Raw genomic sequence first — 18146 nt, 5'->3', positions numbered from 1 at the left:
GAACCTCTCCTCTCTTCTGTTGGAGCTATTAAGCAGGTAAAGTGTTGAGTAGGTGTTTTTACAGGCACATTTAGATAAACTGTGATTTTTTTAATTAAGGAACAGATGCCTAGTTGTCTGGAATTTGGATGCCGGTGGCATCCTTTTAACACGTTTAAAGTGCTGTTATCTCATTTCCCCAGGTGCTGCAGGTATAAAAGTATTAAGTGTTTTGCCAAAACATCATGGGAGTCACAGTTTGCACTTTAAAATCCTCTCATTCAGTGACAGCACTTCCTCTCCTGTGTCTCTTCTGCATTTTTGCATTTTAGGTCATTGTCAAGTCTGGCCCAGGCACCTTCCTGAGCCTGGCTGTGTATGATGAGTACATCTTCTGGTCAGATGGAGTGAGGAGAGCCATCCTGCGTTCCAGCAAATACACAGGAGGGGACACCAAAGTTCTGCGCTCCGACATCCCGCACCAGCCCATGGGAATCATCGCTGTCGCCAACGACACCAACAGCTGTAAGCTACAAAGCAGATTCCTAATGCCAAAATCTTTCATTTCAGGGATTTTACTTGGTTTTAGCTGAATTAAAAGTGTTTCACGGTGTTTCATAAATTCTTTCATCACTAAAAGATGGGGTATAACCTTTTCCCAAGTGTCTTGGTTTGAAAAGACAGGTGTCTGCTAAGGAAGGCAGGGGCTTTCCTTCAAATGTAAACCTCCTCCCTCTAAATTATTATAATTTTGAAATTAAGGGACTCAGGAAAAGATATGGGAATAGGAATAACAGTTCTTTACTAGGAATATTAAGATACAAATGCAATAGTACAAACAAACAAAAAAAAATCCACTGACTGAGTCAGAGTAGGACATGACCCCTGTGGGTCAGGGTGGTGTCCCAGCCCCATCTCATGGTGGCTCAGCCCTCCTGCAGTGCCAGCTGTGGCTCTGTTGGAGCAGGGATGCTGCACAAGGGGGGGAGTTTTCCTCTGAAGCCCCAGGAGTGCTGTAGATGGGCCTGGGCTCCTCTGGGAATGCAGTGGAGAAGAAAGCTGCTCCTCTGGGAATGCACTGGGAAAAGGCTGCTGTGGTGTTCCAAACCTCTGATTGTGTCCAAGTAGGAATCCTCCCCCTGGGTGAAGCATCTCCCATTAGGATGATGGAATTTTATCAGCCATGCAGGGACACTCAACAGTGTCCTGGCCCATTAAAAGAATAAATTTTCCCAGAGGGAGGATTGATTTGTGGAGAAGATAAAGGAAACTGCCCGATTAACAGAAGGTGATTGCCCCACCTCTCACAGATGGCAATAGAATACACGCATATCTTGCAACCCAGGACACCAAGTAAATAAGCATTATGTGGAATGTTCTGCTATGGGTGTTGAGCTCAGTGGATAGCAGCTAAATACTTCCCTGTCAAATTTCTGCGGTTTTGAATGTTGCAGGTTTTTAAAATTATTATTTTCCAGGTGTTTGTTTATCTTTAGCATGCCAGCATCTGAAGGATGCTGACATTTTCATCTGACTGATAAAACCCGAATCAATTGCCCATGAATCTGAGATATGGTGACTTTTGCTCCCTCAAAGACATTGGCCACTGAAGCAAATTTAATAAATTCGAGTTCATCTCTTGTCGTTTGTCTTCCAGGTGAGTTATCTCCCTGTGCACAAATGAATGGAGGCTGCCATGATTTGTGCCTTCTGACGCCTGATGGACGAGTGAACTGCTCGTGCAGAGGGGACAGAGTCCTGATAGATGATAACAGATGTGTGAGTAAGTAATGGTGGCTGACACAATGCTCTTCTGTGCTGTGAGGCACTTGGCTTTCATAGGACAGTTGGCCCAAGCCATTTGTTTTATTTCTTCTATTTGGCTATTTCTGAATAGCCAAAAGGTTGATTTGGCTGCACAAACCAGACTTTTAACTCTTTTGTATTGTAAGTCTTTTGGGGTATTAAAAAGTGTTTGTACTCTCCTTAAACTCCTATTATGGTAGTGGGTTACTGTTTCCTGTTAATGGAATTTTTATGTATTTATCAAAATTACTGCTAAGATAGATAGAAATATCTGTATGTATCCTTCCCTAGGGTTATGTGGGATAAGCTACTGAAGTTGCTTAATTAAAGCTCTTTCTCACCTATCTCTCTCTGTTGTCAAATCAGTGATTGGCAGTAGAAGAGAGAGAGGTTCAGCAGATGAATTCACATGCCTAACAATTTATTTTACAATTATATGGCATTTATATTTTACAAATGCATCGCAACTCTTAAAATTGCTCTTAGGTAAAACCATGTTTAAATTGTCATCTAGGACATGAAATAAGATTTAATCTTCTAAATTATTCTGTAGAGCGTTTGCAGGAAATGTTGATCTCTGTTATCAGGAAAAAAAAAGAAGACATGAACTGATGGGGCAGAGTAGCACAGAAAAAGGATGGAAACATGACAGACTTCAGTTTAGCTTTGAGATCAAAAGTTCCTTCTTTCTTCATAGCACAATTGCAAGTGATACTCAATAAAATTGAAAGTTAGCAATTCCAGCTGAGAAAAGGAATTAACTGTCCTTTCACAGTGTAATTAGGCTGTGTAACTTACTGCCAGTCAAGAGTCTTGAGACAAAGCTTCAGTGAAATTCTGAGAGATGATGATATGGGTAATGACTGCTCTCACTACTTACTTGTCATCAAAGAAACCATTTGAAAGGCTTTTTAATTCTTTGTTTCTGCAAGATGGAGTTTGAAGCAATCTCTACAAGGGTGTCCAGTTAGACTCAAACTGAGGGCAGGTTATGCTATATATACTTTTATTCTTTTCATTTTTTTCCTAAAGATTGCAGTCTAAGATGCTGAACTAGATGAACTGCAAATGTAGTTGATAATTATTCTCCATAAGTTCTTACAATGTTAGAAAATGGAGAAAAGAGGGAAAAGAGATAAAGATACTACTTCAAATGTAAAGGAATAAATAAATCATATTCAAGACCAGATCTCACCTTATTCAGAATCTGTTTTCAGCACTTTTTCTTCATGTTTCAATCAAATCAAGAAATGCTTTGAACTTATATTGGCTTGGCTACTGCATACAACAGACATTGGTTCTTTCTGAATTTTTGCTGAAGTGATTATAATGGAAAAAAGACAGAAGCATAACAATTGGATATAATTTCTCCATTGTTCTTCTTCTTGAATTGTCCTAAATCCTCCTCGTTTCTCTTCACTTTGATATTTTGGTTGGAACCATACTCACAAAGCAGATGTTTGACTTACCCTGAAGTTCATGACCGAACTTTTGTGTCCAATTTCTGAAATGTTTTTGTTTCTTAAGTAAAAGATTAAAAATTTTAAATGTGCACCTGGTTCTCTTCTAAAATAATAAATAGAACATCCACTCGATGAGAAGGGGAGAGTTTTTGTGAATAAAAGAAAAAAGTAAAATGGAAGCAGCAGGTTTTGTGCCTTGGGGTATAGGCTGTATCATTTAAGCTGGAGGTTGGGAAGACATGGGTGATTTGAAGCAAGCTGAGCACAGTAGTTCCAGAGTTCTTATCTTATCAGAACGAGTGCTTGTGAATTGTTTCACTGCATGTTCCTTCATGGATATTTCTCAATGTATTTTCTTTTACAGGTTCTTTTTGTAGAAGCTTTTAATTTCTGATGCCATGGTGTGTTTTACTGTTTTGTACTCAATTTTTCAAAATTAATGTAGGTCAAAACTGAAATGCAGCCAGCATGTTTTCTCATTTTCACTAGTTGTAAAAGCTTTTAAAAATTACGTGTTAATGTGGTTTATTTTTAGGTAAAAATTCTACTTGCAACATCTATTCGGAGTTTGAATGTGGGAACGGTGAATGCATTGATTATCAGCTGACTTGTGATGGCATTGCTCACTGTAAGGACAAGTCTGATGAGAAACTTTTCTACTGTGGTGGGTATTTCCAGATCTTTCACCTTCCTGTTGTCATTTTGGTGTTAAACATCCTTAGTTTACTTCCTCTTATTCACACCAATTGCTCAGCCAAATGCCCAGGAAGAAAATGCCAACACACATTAAGAAAACCTTGACATGACATGGGAAAAATTACCTGAAAATATTTTTTTCTTCCAAACTTCATGTATTAAGTGACGTATTTAATAAAAAGCATCTCAGATGTTCTCATGTTTCTGTCTAGAACAAAAACAAGGAAAAACATAGCTAACTGCTTTTTGAAAGATGATAGCTTATTTTACAGTAATATAAAATATATAAATGCTAGTTATTAAATTTATAAATAGATTTATAAATGAATCTATAAATAAACAAGTTTGTTGCCCTGAGTAACTGTGGCTGCCCCATCCCTGGAAGTGTCCAAGGCTGGGTTGGACAGGGCTTGGAGCAATCTGGGATGGTAGAAGGTATCCTTGCCCATGGCAGGGCGTAGAAGGAGATGGTTTTTAAGGTCCCTTCAAACCCATTCCACGATTCTGTGATCCTGAGAACCAACAATTTGTCTTTCCATGGATTTGCCACGTAATTTTATGAAGCACATTCTATTAATTTGCAGTGTGACAGTGAACACCTTGCTTCATTTAAGTAAAATCTACCAAGTATTTTGCTACATGTTGGAGAAAAACCTGGAAGAACTGCGGTCCTTTCATGCACTAGGTCATATACAGGGTGTTGCTTTCTGAATCTGGTAAAGGAGAGAGAGTGCTGGACTCATTATTTTGAATATCTAATGCAGTGAACATTATTATTGTGACTTCTGCAATAATTAGGTCTTTAGTAAATCAGTCCTGAATTTTCAAACATATCATTATATGTAAAATTCATACATTCTTCAATAGTGTTCTTGAGCAGAACGCTGTTGGTATTGGGGCTCAGAAATCCAAAAAATCTGTGCTAATGTCTGTTATTATATTATTCTCCATTTATTCCTGTTTTGGTTTAGGCCATATTTAGTATGCTTCATTCTGTGTGATGCCACATGCAAACATTCTCCCCAAACAAGTGTGTCAAAACAAATGCATTTAAAGTACATGGGCATTTTGTACCAAGATAATGAAAGCTGGGAATGAGGCCACCCTCTCTCTCTTTTTTCGGTCATTCTTTCTCATCATGCTTTCATTCATTGCTCTTTATCCCTATATCCATCCAAGTTATGCTGCATAATGGATGAACAATTTCTGAAGGTTGTTTTTTTCCCTGTAGCTTGGAACGCATCACCAATTAAAACATGGTTCTGGAATGTTTGTTTGGATGGAGGGTGAGGCTGTTTGCATGAGGTGTCAATCCAATCATGAGCTGGTATTTAACTTTGCAGAGAACAGAGGCTGTCGGAAGGGCTTCAAGCCGTGCTCCAACCGCCGCTGCGTTCCCAGCGACAGAGTCTGTGATGGTGCCAATGACTGTGGTGACAACTCTGATGAATTTGACTGCAAAGGTAAATGGCATCTTATTTCCTGGGTGATTTCTGAATATTGCTTTGTAAATACTCATTATGCAAATAGGAGTAGCTGGAAAATAACGTGTGATTTAATCTTATGGTGGGATTGATGCAAAGGCTGATTTTTGGTTTGCACCTACAGTCTTCTAGAAGGAGAGTGGTTTTGGCTCTAAAATATAATATATACATGTGCATTATGCATATAATATTTTATGTTTTATATATATAAAATATAAAATACAGGTGCTGTATCTTCTGTGAAGTAATGAGAGAGTAACTTTACTGTGGACAGATTGAAAGATGGTGATTTATCCTCTGCATGTGCTTCTTGTCTGAAGCAGGAAATGCTCCATTTCCCTGCTTCTCAGATCCATGGCAGTGTCCATATCCTTTGCAAAGCTTACTAGAATTGTTCTCCTTTTCATATCAGAATTGTTTTTTGATTTATATCTTTTAACATGAATATTTATAGCTTTGCAACAGCCAATGCATATAGACCAACAAGCAGACCATACAAATCCTTAGTTACAATTCAGAAAGTTTGACAGGGATATTATTCCACGTGATTTATAACTAAAAGCTAAACAGCAGCAAGCATTTTTTAAAGGCACCAAATTATTGTTAATCATTTATCTAAATATAATTAAAAAATATAGTCGAGAAACCCAAGCTGGTTTTACAAGAAATAAATCTGGGATTCACATATGATCCTGAAAATGCTTCTTCCTCCCTCAAATGCTGATGTAGTGGTTTCAGTTTGAAACCAGGTGGAAACACCAATTTCATGTGGCGGTTTTGGTTCACCAATCTGAGATTTCATCAATTTTGAGATTTCTTGGCCAACACACCAATGAATGTGGTGGGTTCAGTGCTGGCCAGTCACCAGTGCACTCACTTCCTGCTGTGAGGTAGGATTAGGAAAAAGGCAAAGCAGGCTCAAAAATTTAAAAGGGTATGAAGAAAAATTTATTAACAGTAGCTAGAAGAAAGAGTAATAAGAATCATGACAAAACCTTCAGAACACTTCTCCTTCCCTCACAGCTTTTCTTTCCCACTGGCAATGTAAAGAAACAAACCCAAAATTTCAGTAAGTTTGCCACTTCTAGAAAAGTTCACTTAGGGAGAGAAGTCCCTCTTGTTAATGTTATGGAGATTTCTCCACAAGAAAAAAACCCAGTTCTCTCATGGCTCACAATTTTTTCACAAATAGCAGCCTCTCGGGGAAATCTGCCATCTTGCAAAACCAGGACAATTGATTATCTCAAAACGAACTGAATTACCTAGAGACACTTTTGGGCTAAAAAATAAATTAAAAAATTAGCAACCTGTAATGTGTAATAAACTCCAAATCATACACCTGCTGGAAGGTACGGTGTGTTCTGAATGCCTCGTTCTGAAAGGCATCATCATGTGTGTGGTGTGCATCTGCAGAGCGTGTTTAGCGCACAAATTCACGTCCTTTCTGTCCGCGTGTTGCAGACGCGGCGTGCGGCCCGGCAGAGTTCCGCTGTGCCGATGGGCTCTGCGTGGGGAAATCGGCGCAGTGCAACCAGATCATCGACTGTGCAGATGCCTCGGATGAGAAGAACTGCAGTGAGTTTGTGTTCCTGCTCCCTCCCGGCAGCTGCTCCTTGATTGTTCCTTGTGTTGGAGCGGTTCATTCCTGGGTGTTGCTGCTTGGGATTCCAATGCCTGCGTGGGCTCCTCCAGCCCAACGTGAAAATTAAAGGTTGAGGCTGTCGGGCTGTGTTAGGTGTGTGGTAATTTTCTGTCTCTTTCCAGATAATACAAACTGTGCTTACTTCTATAAACTTGGGATAAAATCTTCAGGATTTATCAGCTGTAATTCCACTTCCCTCTGTATACTGCCAGAATGGATTTGTGATGGGTCTAATGACTGCGGAGATTATACAGATGAATTAAAATGCCCAGGTAACTGTAAAAAAATTTTTAAAAAACCCAAACTCAAAACATTAATTAACCTTTTAAACAAAGAAAAAAGGTCCTATTTGGGGAGGGAGAGTGTTTCTCATTGTGTTGCAGAATGTTAATTCGGTCAATACTGGTTTATTTAACATAGACATTATTACAGTGCTGAATGCAGTTTATTCACCTTTATTTTGTGTTTCCTGGGATTATGGAAATTATTACAAATGAATACTGGCTTTTTTTCTGAAGCAAACTGTAATGTCTAGCCTTCTATTTCCTCCAGGTTAGGCCTGTCATTTATCATTTTTATTTAAGTAAAACACGAGTCATTAAAATGTCAAGCTCATCAAGCATCAGCATAATCACTCAGGAACTTCTATTAGCTACTGCTTTAGTGGGTGGTATTTCTTTTCTTGCTGACTTGTTTTACTTTCTGTTTTATTTGGTGGAGGTCCTTGGAAAAGGCTGCCAGGGTGGAATCCAGGGTTGTTGTTTTTGTGATAGCAGCCAGGAAAATTGATCATGATAACCTGAGCCCCAGCCACAGGACTGGAGTTCTATTTAATGTTAACCAATGAATTATTCATAATATTCAGTTCTTACCTAATCAAGGAGGGAATTTGTGTTTGCTCCATTTTTATCCAGAACTCCTCATCTGAGTTTGAGAATACTAAATACAAAATGAAAACACTTTTTATTTCTATTTTTTTAACAATTGATTTGCTCTAAAGTGAAATTACCCTTCTGTTGGCTCGTAACTCTCTTTTCTATAAGAACTAGTTAAATAAAAACAAATATTTACTAAATAATAATTTTTATTTGTTTGTAAATTTAGAACTTCTAATTTTATGTTGTTCAATGCCATCAAATTTTTTGCACAGTAGTGGACATAAGAGAACATTAAATGGAAAGAATTAGATTAATCTGTGTGATAATCCTGTTGTGTCACCAGAAGGTTCTATTAGAATTCTCATATACATTGTGCCAAATTTATTGACAAAAATATTACCAGGATCCAGAGGAACCTGGGACTTCAGCAGTACTGTGAGCCAACATATCATTAAGAACTTTCATCAGTCCTATAAAATAGATGCATATTAATTTAGAGCTTTCATTCTAATCTCTACATTCTCTAGATTATCTCTTAATTATGAAGAATTTATTGTATATAACGCTTCATTAAGGCCAAAAGAGCTTAACTTGCTGTATTTTTAAACAAAGAAAGGGTTTTATTCCATATCAAGGAAAATGTTGAGAGCAGTGTGCTACAGCTTCGGTAAACCAATGTTGCATAAGTACACTAATGTGCATTTTATTCCATTGTCCATTTATTTGTATTACTTCTCTCTGAATTCCAAATGTGTGCCAAAATGTTCCATCATTTTAATGTGTGACTAATTGCCTGGATCATTCCTCCCTTTAGTTGGAAGCAATACCATCCCCACTCAGCCTACATGTGATTTCCTTTGCCATTTCATTCAAAACTGACCAGCTCTGGCACATTAAGTTTTTGAGTGTTGTTTCTGTTATGAATATTGCAATTCCCATTAGCAGTTTGGTTCAGTGTCATTGTTCTTACAGAAAATTACAGCAAAATACTCATGGAGGGTAGCTTTGCTTAGGGAACCCTTAATACCTACCAAGTCATCACAGATGTTCCACTTCTTTCTTTAATCTTTTTTTTTTTCTTTTTTATTCATACAGCTGTAAAATCCATAAATGTTTACTTTACCTTTCCTTTTAAAGAGAGGAGGCTGAAAACAAATCCAGTACACTAAAGGAATAATGAAAACCATGGCAGAGAGTTTCAGTGGTCTCCAGTACTTGGAATTCCATCCTGGGTTTTCCCAGGACCTTACTTAAGATTTTGAAAATAAACTGTTATTAGATAATATTTGTGCTTGCATCATTAAACTCTACATGTGGCATGTTTTCTTTCCTCACACCTGGTTTCTTAATCATTCATAAAAGTAAAATTTTAAATTACTTTCTGACTCAACAAAATTAAAAGGCAAGGGAGAAGTTTTTAGTTTCTGACCAAGTCTAAACCTCTGGTTCCAGCATCACTGGTGTAGCTCCTGTTAGTCAGTGCATGCATGAGATTTGTGGCTTCTCCCAGTGACAAAAATACTGCCACAATTAGATTATCTTGTAAATGACAGCAGAGAGTTCAGAAGGGCAATTTCTTCAGCTGGTGTAAAACAACAAGCAATGCTGACCTGCCTGACCTCAAAACCTGTAAACTGAACTACTTTCCTCTCTAGGCCTTTTGATTTGGTTTGAAGCCGTGCTCTGATTCTTCTCTAAGAAATAAAAAAACAACTATTTCAGCTCCCCAAACTACTTAGCTATCACTTTATTTTTTTTTATGAACACATTTTTTTTTCCCATTCTTAGACATAAACACTCTGTCCATCAGTATTCAGAAATTTAGCAGAAATGTATTAGGCTCCTAATCATACTAGTAGAGACCATTTTACATTACATTCTTTATTTTATCACAGTTCAAAACAAACCCACATGTGAAGAAAATTATTTTGGTTGTCCTAGTGGAAGATGTATTCTGACCACCTGGCTTTGTGATGGGCAGAAAGACTGTGAGGACGGAGTAGATGAATTGCACTGTGGTGAGCATTTTGTCTTATTTGCATCTCTCTAGTCACTAATGCACTTTGGAAACAAAGAAGTGTGCATTTATATCTCAGAGATTCTATAAAAAAAAATCTTTAATGCCGTGTTTGCAGATTCAACTCTAATACTTCATGCTGCCAATACCTTAAATTCTATGCCAGAATGAAAGCACTTTAAATTTTTTTTCTCTCTTAAGGATATATTTATATACAGGCCTTTCTATTAATTTAATATTTAACAATTCCACTAATTCTTCACAACTCCTCATTAGAAGGGTTTTACAGATATAATGAATTTGAATCAGTGTCTGGAGCCCAGCAGGAAATACCCAAAGCTCAAAGTAGGCATCGCTTTGCATCAGAGACCATACAGATATAATTGTTTAAAGTAATGACAAAAGTGATGTAAATATAACACAGCATGAACTGTGAACTGGGTTAAGGGTCCGTTCAGTCTCAGATCTTTTCAGATTCTTAAATTTTACCTAATTGAGGCACAAAGCAGGTTGGTTTTACTCCTAGTGAAAGCTGGTCTTATCAGTTTGCATGGATTACCTGAATGGATTATTTTTGTAATGAAATTGTACCAGAAAGTAGTGTCAAAAATTTCTATTCCCAATTTAAATAAGACCTGAAGTTTGGGGGTTTTTTTTCAGTTTTTCTGGGTTTTTTCCTTTACTTCTTACCATGACTGAACATTTTATTGCTTATTATTTATTTTATTACTCTCTTCATGACCCAGTTCCCACTGACATGCTTCCATATTTGGTTTGCAGTTTACATTGTGTATTTTTATCTCATAACTTTGAAATTAGGAAGTGCTGTGCACTGTGACAATCAGAGTCTTTTTTGTTGGCCACATTTGTCAAGCATAACTTGGTGTTTATATTTCCAGGTGTTATATTGTTGTGTACGATACTGTAAACTGAGTTAGCTGATTTTTGTGGGCAAAAGAGAAGGGGGTTAAGCCAATGCTTCTTTCCCCATTGATTGCTCTTACCCATTTTAAGATACCTGTTACAATGCTGTCCTTCAAATTCAGGTTTTATTACCTAAAATTCTTTTTAATGTTATTATTAAATTTTTTGTCGTCAAAATCAGTTGCAACAAAATAAACTTTATTCTTAAAGAAAGAAGACTAGAAAAAATGCAAGACAGGAGTTTTTCAGAAAAGAATAGCATTGATTTAGGACAGTTTTGCAGTCTGATTTTGAAATGTAGAAACTAAGCTCTTATTTGCAATGTACAGAAAAGTGTAAATGTGATAAAGCAAAAACACGGAAATTTTTCTTGTGAGAAAAAATAAGAAAACATCTTTCAAAGATGGAGTTAGCTGCTGGAATACCAGGAGGAAGGCTGAGTTGGAAAATTTGAACTGTGCCCTCTCTGTCCTACTACCCAAATAAAAGAGTTCACTGTAGTTGTAGCAGCTGTTAAATATGCAAACTAGGCTTCAGTTTTTTAAAGTGTTCATCCTCATCTCACTTACAAAAGATTTGAAAATTTTGGAATGTTTTGCTGTTTGTTTTTAAAAATGTGTTGGTGAATGCAAACTCTTGGACAAACTGATAATATGCTGAATAACAAGATTGAGATTGTGCTGAGTTGGAGCGTTTTAATACATGGAAAGTGGGAGAAGAGAAAGGAGCAGTGCAAAAAAATTTAAACTGTGCTTGAAACGGCAGGGAATGCAGTGATGTTGTGAACCTAACAAATGCAGGGCCTGGTGTCACCCCCAGATTCGTCCTGCTCCTGGAATCAGTTTGCTTGCTCTGCAAACAAGTGCATCTCCAAGCAGTGGACCTGCGATGGCGAGGATGACTGCGGGGATGGTTTAGATGAGAGCGATGCCATCTGTGGTGAGCTGGATCTTTTCACTCCTGGGTTGGGTCAAATCAGGCTGAATGAGGGAGACCAAGGTTAGATATTAGGAAAAAATATTTTTTACAGAATGGATAATAAAGTTATGGAATGGTGTTCCCAGGGAGGTGGTGGAATCACAATCCCTGGGTGTGTTTAACAAAGCCTGGATGTGGCACTGGGTGCCAGGGTTTAGTTGAGGTGTTGGGGCTGGGTTGGACTTGATGATCTTGAAGGTCTCTTCCAACCCAGTGATTCTGTCAAAATTTGACTGTAAAACAATCCCAGCCAGGAGGTTTATTGTGACAGTGTTCACAGGGGTTTTAGGATGGGGGAAGAGACCAGGATCTGACTCCATATTTCAGAAGGCTTGATTTATTATTTTATGATATATATTATATTAAAACTGTACTAAAAGAATAGAAAAAAGGATTTCATCAGAAGGCTAGCTAAGAATAGAAAAAGAAAGAAGAATAACAAAAGCTTCTGTCTTGGACAGAGAGTCCGAGCCAGCTGACTGTGATTGGCCATTAATTAGAAGCAACCACATGAGACCAATCACAGATCCACCTCTTGCATTCCACAGCAGCAGATAATCAATGTTTATATTTTGTTACTGAGGCCTCTCATCTTCTCAGGAGAAAAAAATCCTAAGGAAAGGATTTTTTCAGAAAATATCACGGCTACAGTTTATCATAATGTGCATAATAATAGCTGAGATTTTAAAATAAACCCCTTTAATCATTGCCAGTCACCACACAAACATGGGCTCGGGTATTCCAGCTGGGGATTTGGGATGGCTCAGTGCTGATGGCTCCCCTGCCGTGTGTCCCCAGGCTCAGTGACGTGTGCTGCAGGCACCTTCAGCTGCCTGGGCTCCCACGCCTGCGTGCCCCAGCACTGGCTCTGCGACGGCGAGCGCGACTGTCCCAACGGAAGCGATGAGCTCTCCACAGCGGGCTGTGGTAGGTTTGCACGTCCACAAACATGTTATTCTCGTGCTATTTCATGTTATTTTCATGTCCATTTTGCTGGTGAAGAGTGCTGACCCACGTGTGAGCACGTCCTTCACAGCTTTACTCGGGCTGACACAGCGAGGCAGCCCAGGTGGAGATCAGGATGTGTGGCAGTTCGTCGGCATTATGCAGTGTTTACTGGTGAAAATCAGCACTTCAGCGACTCTGCAGTTTTATTGCTCCTCCTGAGGAAAATGCTGCTGCTCATGTAAAGGAGGTTGTGCATGATAGAGGGGAGATGCAAGTTCTGTCTTCAATTGACTCTAATTGTTCAGATCCTGACATCTCCTGCCCTATAGAATGTTACTTCAGTCTACCTGGGACACATTTCCATGAGCAGTGTCAGGAGTTTGGTAATAGTTTCATTGGAGGGGTTTTTTTATTAATACATAAAAATGGTACATAAGTATATTCCATATATTTTGAGTGTTTGTGGACTTGAAAGAGCATTTGTTCAGGAGCAGACCAATACAATATATCTTTTTCCAAAATATTCTTTTCTTCAGAGCCTGACCTCAGTTTAGCCATAGACAGCATCGACTTCTGAAGCTTTTCTTTCTTGGATTACAGAAGATTTCAGCTATCTTTACTTCTGTAGCATTCTTTGTGATGAGTAGCGTTTTCTGGTATTCAATTGTGTGATGCTTTTTATCTGACTAAAAAGTTATGGTTATTTCCATTGAATTCACTTCTCATTTCATCTTTGTGTAAGAAAATCGGTTGTTTATCTGATTGTTCTCAATTTCTCTCTTTTTTTTTTTTATGTGCTGTATTTTTCCTTAGCTCCCAATAACACTTGTGATGAGAATGCTTTCATGTGCCATAACAAAGTCTGCATTCCCAAACAGTTTGTTTGTGACCACGATGACGACTGTGGAGATGGATCAGATGAATCCCTGGAATGTGGCAAGTATAACAAAAATAGAGTAAATAAAACAATTTCACACTGCTGACTGTAAGGCATTCTTCAGGGTCTAAGGCATTATTGAAAAAGAAAGTTCTTCTTTTTTTTTTTTTTTAATTGTTTTAATTCTCACTTTTAAACTATGCAGTAATTAATACAGCTTGAATTAACTTGTATCTGGGGCTACAGTGACAAATTATTTTCCATAGAGAATTGCAGTTTACTGCTAATAAAATTAAAATTTAGGAGAATTTTAAAAGTATGCCCTAGCATTTATTGTTTATTATATGAATTTTTTTCTTTGTCTCCATATATGTTTTTTTTTCCTATCAAAGAATCAAACACATCTGTCATGATTATGACTGCATTTAAATTATATCAATTATAACCACATGTGAATGTTTAATTTTCAGCATTCACGTGAATTTAGGATTTCTTATATGTTCTGAGTGTCTGTTCAATGTATCTGGGCCATACTCAGAAGCATTAATCTATATAAATAAAATTTATGGAAAATACAGAGTAAATATCCCCTTCAAAATGACAAATTGGTGATTATCTGTGGTATTTATTATGGTCCCTGGGATGAAGGTGGAATTGAGAATCTGACTCCATATTCTTAGAAGACTAATTTATTATGATATGATATGATCCTAAAACTATACTAAAGAATAGAGAAAGGATACTTACAGAAGGCTTAACAAGATTCTAATGAAAACTCATGACTCTCTCCAGAGTCCTGACACAGCTGGACCATGATTTTTCATTAAGTAAAAATAATTCACATGTTGGATAAACAATCTCCAACCACAGTCCAAACCAGCAGAACACAGGAGAAGCAAATCAGATCATTATTGTTTTCACTTTCCTCTGAGACTTCTCGGCTTCCCAGGAGAAGAAATCCTGGCAAAGGGATTTTTCCAAAATATATGACAGTGACAATTATCATCCCTGGTTTTGTGCTGTTGCAATCTATATTGGTTATTTATTCCTAAATTTGCTCCAGAACTGAGAACCACAATAGAGAAAATAGCTAGAAAATATCTGTATATTACAGATTTCTTTATTTTGATTTCTCTCTTTGCTGGTGTATGAGCGCTCTGCATCTCTAAATGGAGCAAAAAATAATTTTCTTTCTGTTGCTTCAAAAATGCAGAATTTTATGTTGAAACTATGGGAGCAAGCATGAGATGGGTGGTTGCTGCTTTTGCAGGGTATCGTCGCTGCCGTCCTGGAGAGTTCACCTGTGCTGATGGGCGCTGCCTGCTGAATTCCCAGTGGCAATGTGATGGGGACTTTGACTGCCCAGACCACTCTGATGAAGCCCCTCTCAACACCAAGTGCAAAAGTTCAGGTTTGTAGTTTTTTGCACCAAGTGCAAAAGTTAAGTTTTGCAATTTTTTAAAGAACGCATGCGACCTTTCTTTTTTGAGAGCGATGGTTTAGGGCTCTAAGTCAGCAAATGTAAAACCTCACACCTTAAATTTCCAGTGCTTTCATGGTGATATTGTATATTGCAAGGAGAAATTGTTCTGAGCATCCAAAACTTCAGTTAACAAAGTTCAAGCCACCAGTTCCTATGGAATAAAATAGCAGACACTTCCTTAATGCATAACTCCTGTTGATGCTAAAATAAGATAATATTAATATTGTAATTTCCAAAGTTTCTACCTTGCTCTTATAATGGTTATTACGTTCCAGATATTCATCACACAGAAGGAGTTCATATAAAAGGGGGTATAAAGTTGCTTCCACTATAAATAATGAACACTGCTTTAATTTTTTTAGTAAATTATTGACCCAATTGATATTTTCTGCTTACATTAATAAGTTTGATGAGGTTTGACTGGTTTTTGAGAGGGAAGTTAGTCCTGGTCTGCATATGTTGTTCTAGTTTGTGGCTTTTTGAAAGACCAATTCTTCTGTCTAGACCTTAGCATTTCATTGCACTGTAGCCAGGTTCTTTATTCCAATTTCGATGGCAAACACTCATCTGCTGTGAGGTGAGGCAGCACACCTACCTTATATTTATTTGAATATTCCAGTTGTTATTTGAAGGATCTGAATGTAACTGAAATTTTACCAAACAGGGAAGAACATATTTTGCAGGTCATTAGACAAGAAATGCATTGGAATTCAGCCAGTTGTGTTCTTAAACCTCTCAGCATCCACGGAGGGGGAACTCATGTTTTTTAACTTTTGGAAACTAGAACTGTATTTTGTGCAGAGATTATGCAGAGGGTTCTCAATTATATGAAAAAAAATATAAAGGAGGGAGTAATAAGTTGATGTCTTCACCCATTTTTCCAGGAGAGGAATAACCTTCAAACACACTCAAAAGTGGGAAGTTATCATAAAGCTATCAATGAGGAATAAATATTCAGTTGCTACACAATTTTTTTACTTTTGCTTTCACACAGCAGCTGATCCATGAGAAAACTAATTCCAAATACTAGGAGATGACACCAAGTTGTGTGTTCTTTTTTATTTTCCAGAGCAGTCATGTAACAGCTCTTTTTTTATGTGCAAAAACGGCAAGTGCGTTCCTCAAAGCGAGGTTTGTGATAACAAAGAAGATTGCAGTGATGGGTCTGATGAGAAGAGCTGCCACATTAATGAATGCCTCAGTAAGAAAGTCAGTGGCTGTTCCCAGGATTGCCAGGACCTTCCTGTTGGATACAAGGTGAATAATTGCAAAATGTGGTTTAATATAATGTGAATTTTTAGCTCTCAAGTGTTTAACTACTGCATGATTATTATAAAGCCCCACTGTGTGGTGTCTTTTTGTAGTGAAGTAGCTTACATGCCAAAATAAGAACATTCAAATTTTCATTCCCTGTAAGCAAACAATTGCCAATTGTATTTAAAAAATGGTATAGTGCATATTTTAAACCTACGGAAAGGTGCTTTAAATACAACAAATCATATTGGTGTATACAGAGCACTGAAAATCAATGAGTAAAAATTTTACAATACATAGGAATGAAGAGCAGAAATAGTGGTTTTCTCCAGGTTTTTGTTTCGTTTTTGTTTTTTTTCCTAAGACAGAGACTTATAGAAATATTTAAAGTAATATCACTTTAGTAGCAGAGCAAAACTGTTCATTGTCTGTGTGTGAGGATGTTTTTTGAATCTGCTCTTGGGCCTTGACAAGTAGAGAGGAACAACATGCAGCAGCCTGTAAATAGCAGCTAAAAATAGAAGAAAGACTTTTTTTTTTTCAGGATTTTAACTCTGCAGTAACCCTAATTGCACTCCCAAAGTTTCGTCTTTTCAGCTGAACATTGGCCCACTGAGAACTAAATAAAATCTGTGCAGCTTGGCGTAGATGTGCGGGAATTCAACCCTCTGGAGCTGAGAGGGTTGGGACAGAGACTCAGGAGCTGTTGGGTTCAACAAAAACCTTGTTGAAGTGGTGGAGAAAACACGTCCTGGATCTCTGCAGAGAGAAATAGAGAATGTAGAAGGGAACATGACAGGAAGTCTTCTGTGGATAAAATTTATGCCCCTTTTTTAAAACCCCTCTGCTCAGTTGTATTTTGCACCTTTCACATTGCATGTGATAAAGTTGCCAGGATCATCACCAGACCCAAATAAATGTCAGAGAAACAGAGAATATTCTGAATTAGAGGAGATCTACAAGAATTGTCCACGTCCAGCTCCTAATCAGCCTCAGGAGTTCTGATTCACATTCCTGTGTTGGTTATGCAGATTGCTAGGTGGTATCAATGATTCCAAGAAAAATAGTTAAAAACTGTCTATCTTTACCAAAAAACACATGTATAATTGAAACTTAAGAACTCCAAAGGGTCCATCCATCATTATTTTCAAGAAAAAAAATCTTTTCCATATTTTAGAAAAGGTGTGCTTTACTTTTTCTTCAGTTAAAGTAGGAAGAATAATTACTCATTCTACAGGATTTTGTTTGGGTTTTTATGGAGGAAATAGTGCTTAGGATCACATCAGCAATATTTGAAAAGAAAAGTAGGCATGCCTCCTGTAAACCATACAGGCAGCAAAGTAATTAAGATGTTACTTGAAAAAATGAGATACATAAAAAGTTTATGATGCTAACATATTCAGAAGCAAGTACACACAGGTGATAAACAGAATTAAAAATGAATGTATTTGGTTTTCTTTCCCAGTGCAAATGCTGGCCTGGATTCCTCCTGAAGGATGATGGCAAAACTTGTGTAGATATTGATGAATGTTCATCTGGATTTCCCTGTAGCCAGCAATGCATCAATACCTATGGAACCTACAAATGCTTGTGTGCAGAAGGGTATGAAACACAGCCTGATAACCCAAATGGCTGCAAATCCCTTTCAGGTATTACTATTTAATGATTTTATAATCCACAGCTGTACCAAAATAATTTGTGGAAAAAAAAACTTAGC

At 37.5% G+C, this 18146-nt stretch overlaps 1 protein-coding gene across 1 annotated transcript in view; it reads left to right on the top strand.

The window, feature by feature from the left end:
* The window catches only part of LRP1B (LDL receptor related protein 1B), a 375345-nt gene that overhangs the window by 253324 nt on the left and 103875 nt on the right, over positions 1–18146 (top strand). The window contains exons 42-54 of the mRNA XM_059476167.1: positions 312–504; positions 1637–1762; positions 3784–3912; positions 5288–5407; positions 6890–7003; positions 7193–7342; positions 9844–9966; positions 11709–11828; positions 12666–12794; positions 13629–13751; positions 14963–15103; positions 16245–16432; positions 17895–18078. Coding sequence (XP_059332150.1) covers positions 312–504; positions 1637–1762; positions 3784–3912; positions 5288–5407; positions 6890–7003; positions 7193–7342; positions 9844–9966; positions 11709–11828; positions 12666–12794; positions 13629–13751; positions 14963–15103; positions 16245–16432; positions 17895–18078 — 1840 coding nt within the window. The remainder of the gene's footprint in view (positions 1–311; positions 505–1636; positions 1763–3783; positions 3913–5287; positions 5408–6889; positions 7004–7192; positions 7343–9843; positions 9967–11708; positions 11829–12665; positions 12795–13628; positions 13752–14962; positions 15104–16244; positions 16433–17894; positions 18079–18146) is intronic.

Source organism: Ammospiza nelsoni, chromosome 7, assembly GCF_027579445.1.
Source record: "Ammospiza nelsoni isolate bAmmNel1 chromosome 7, bAmmNel1.pri, whole genome shotgun sequence".
In the NCBI taxonomy this organism is placed as follows: domain Eukaryota; kingdom Metazoa; phylum Chordata; class Aves; order Passeriformes; family Passerellidae; genus Ammospiza; species Ammospiza nelsoni.
This window is presented reverse-complemented; position numbering and strand designations above follow the sequence as displayed.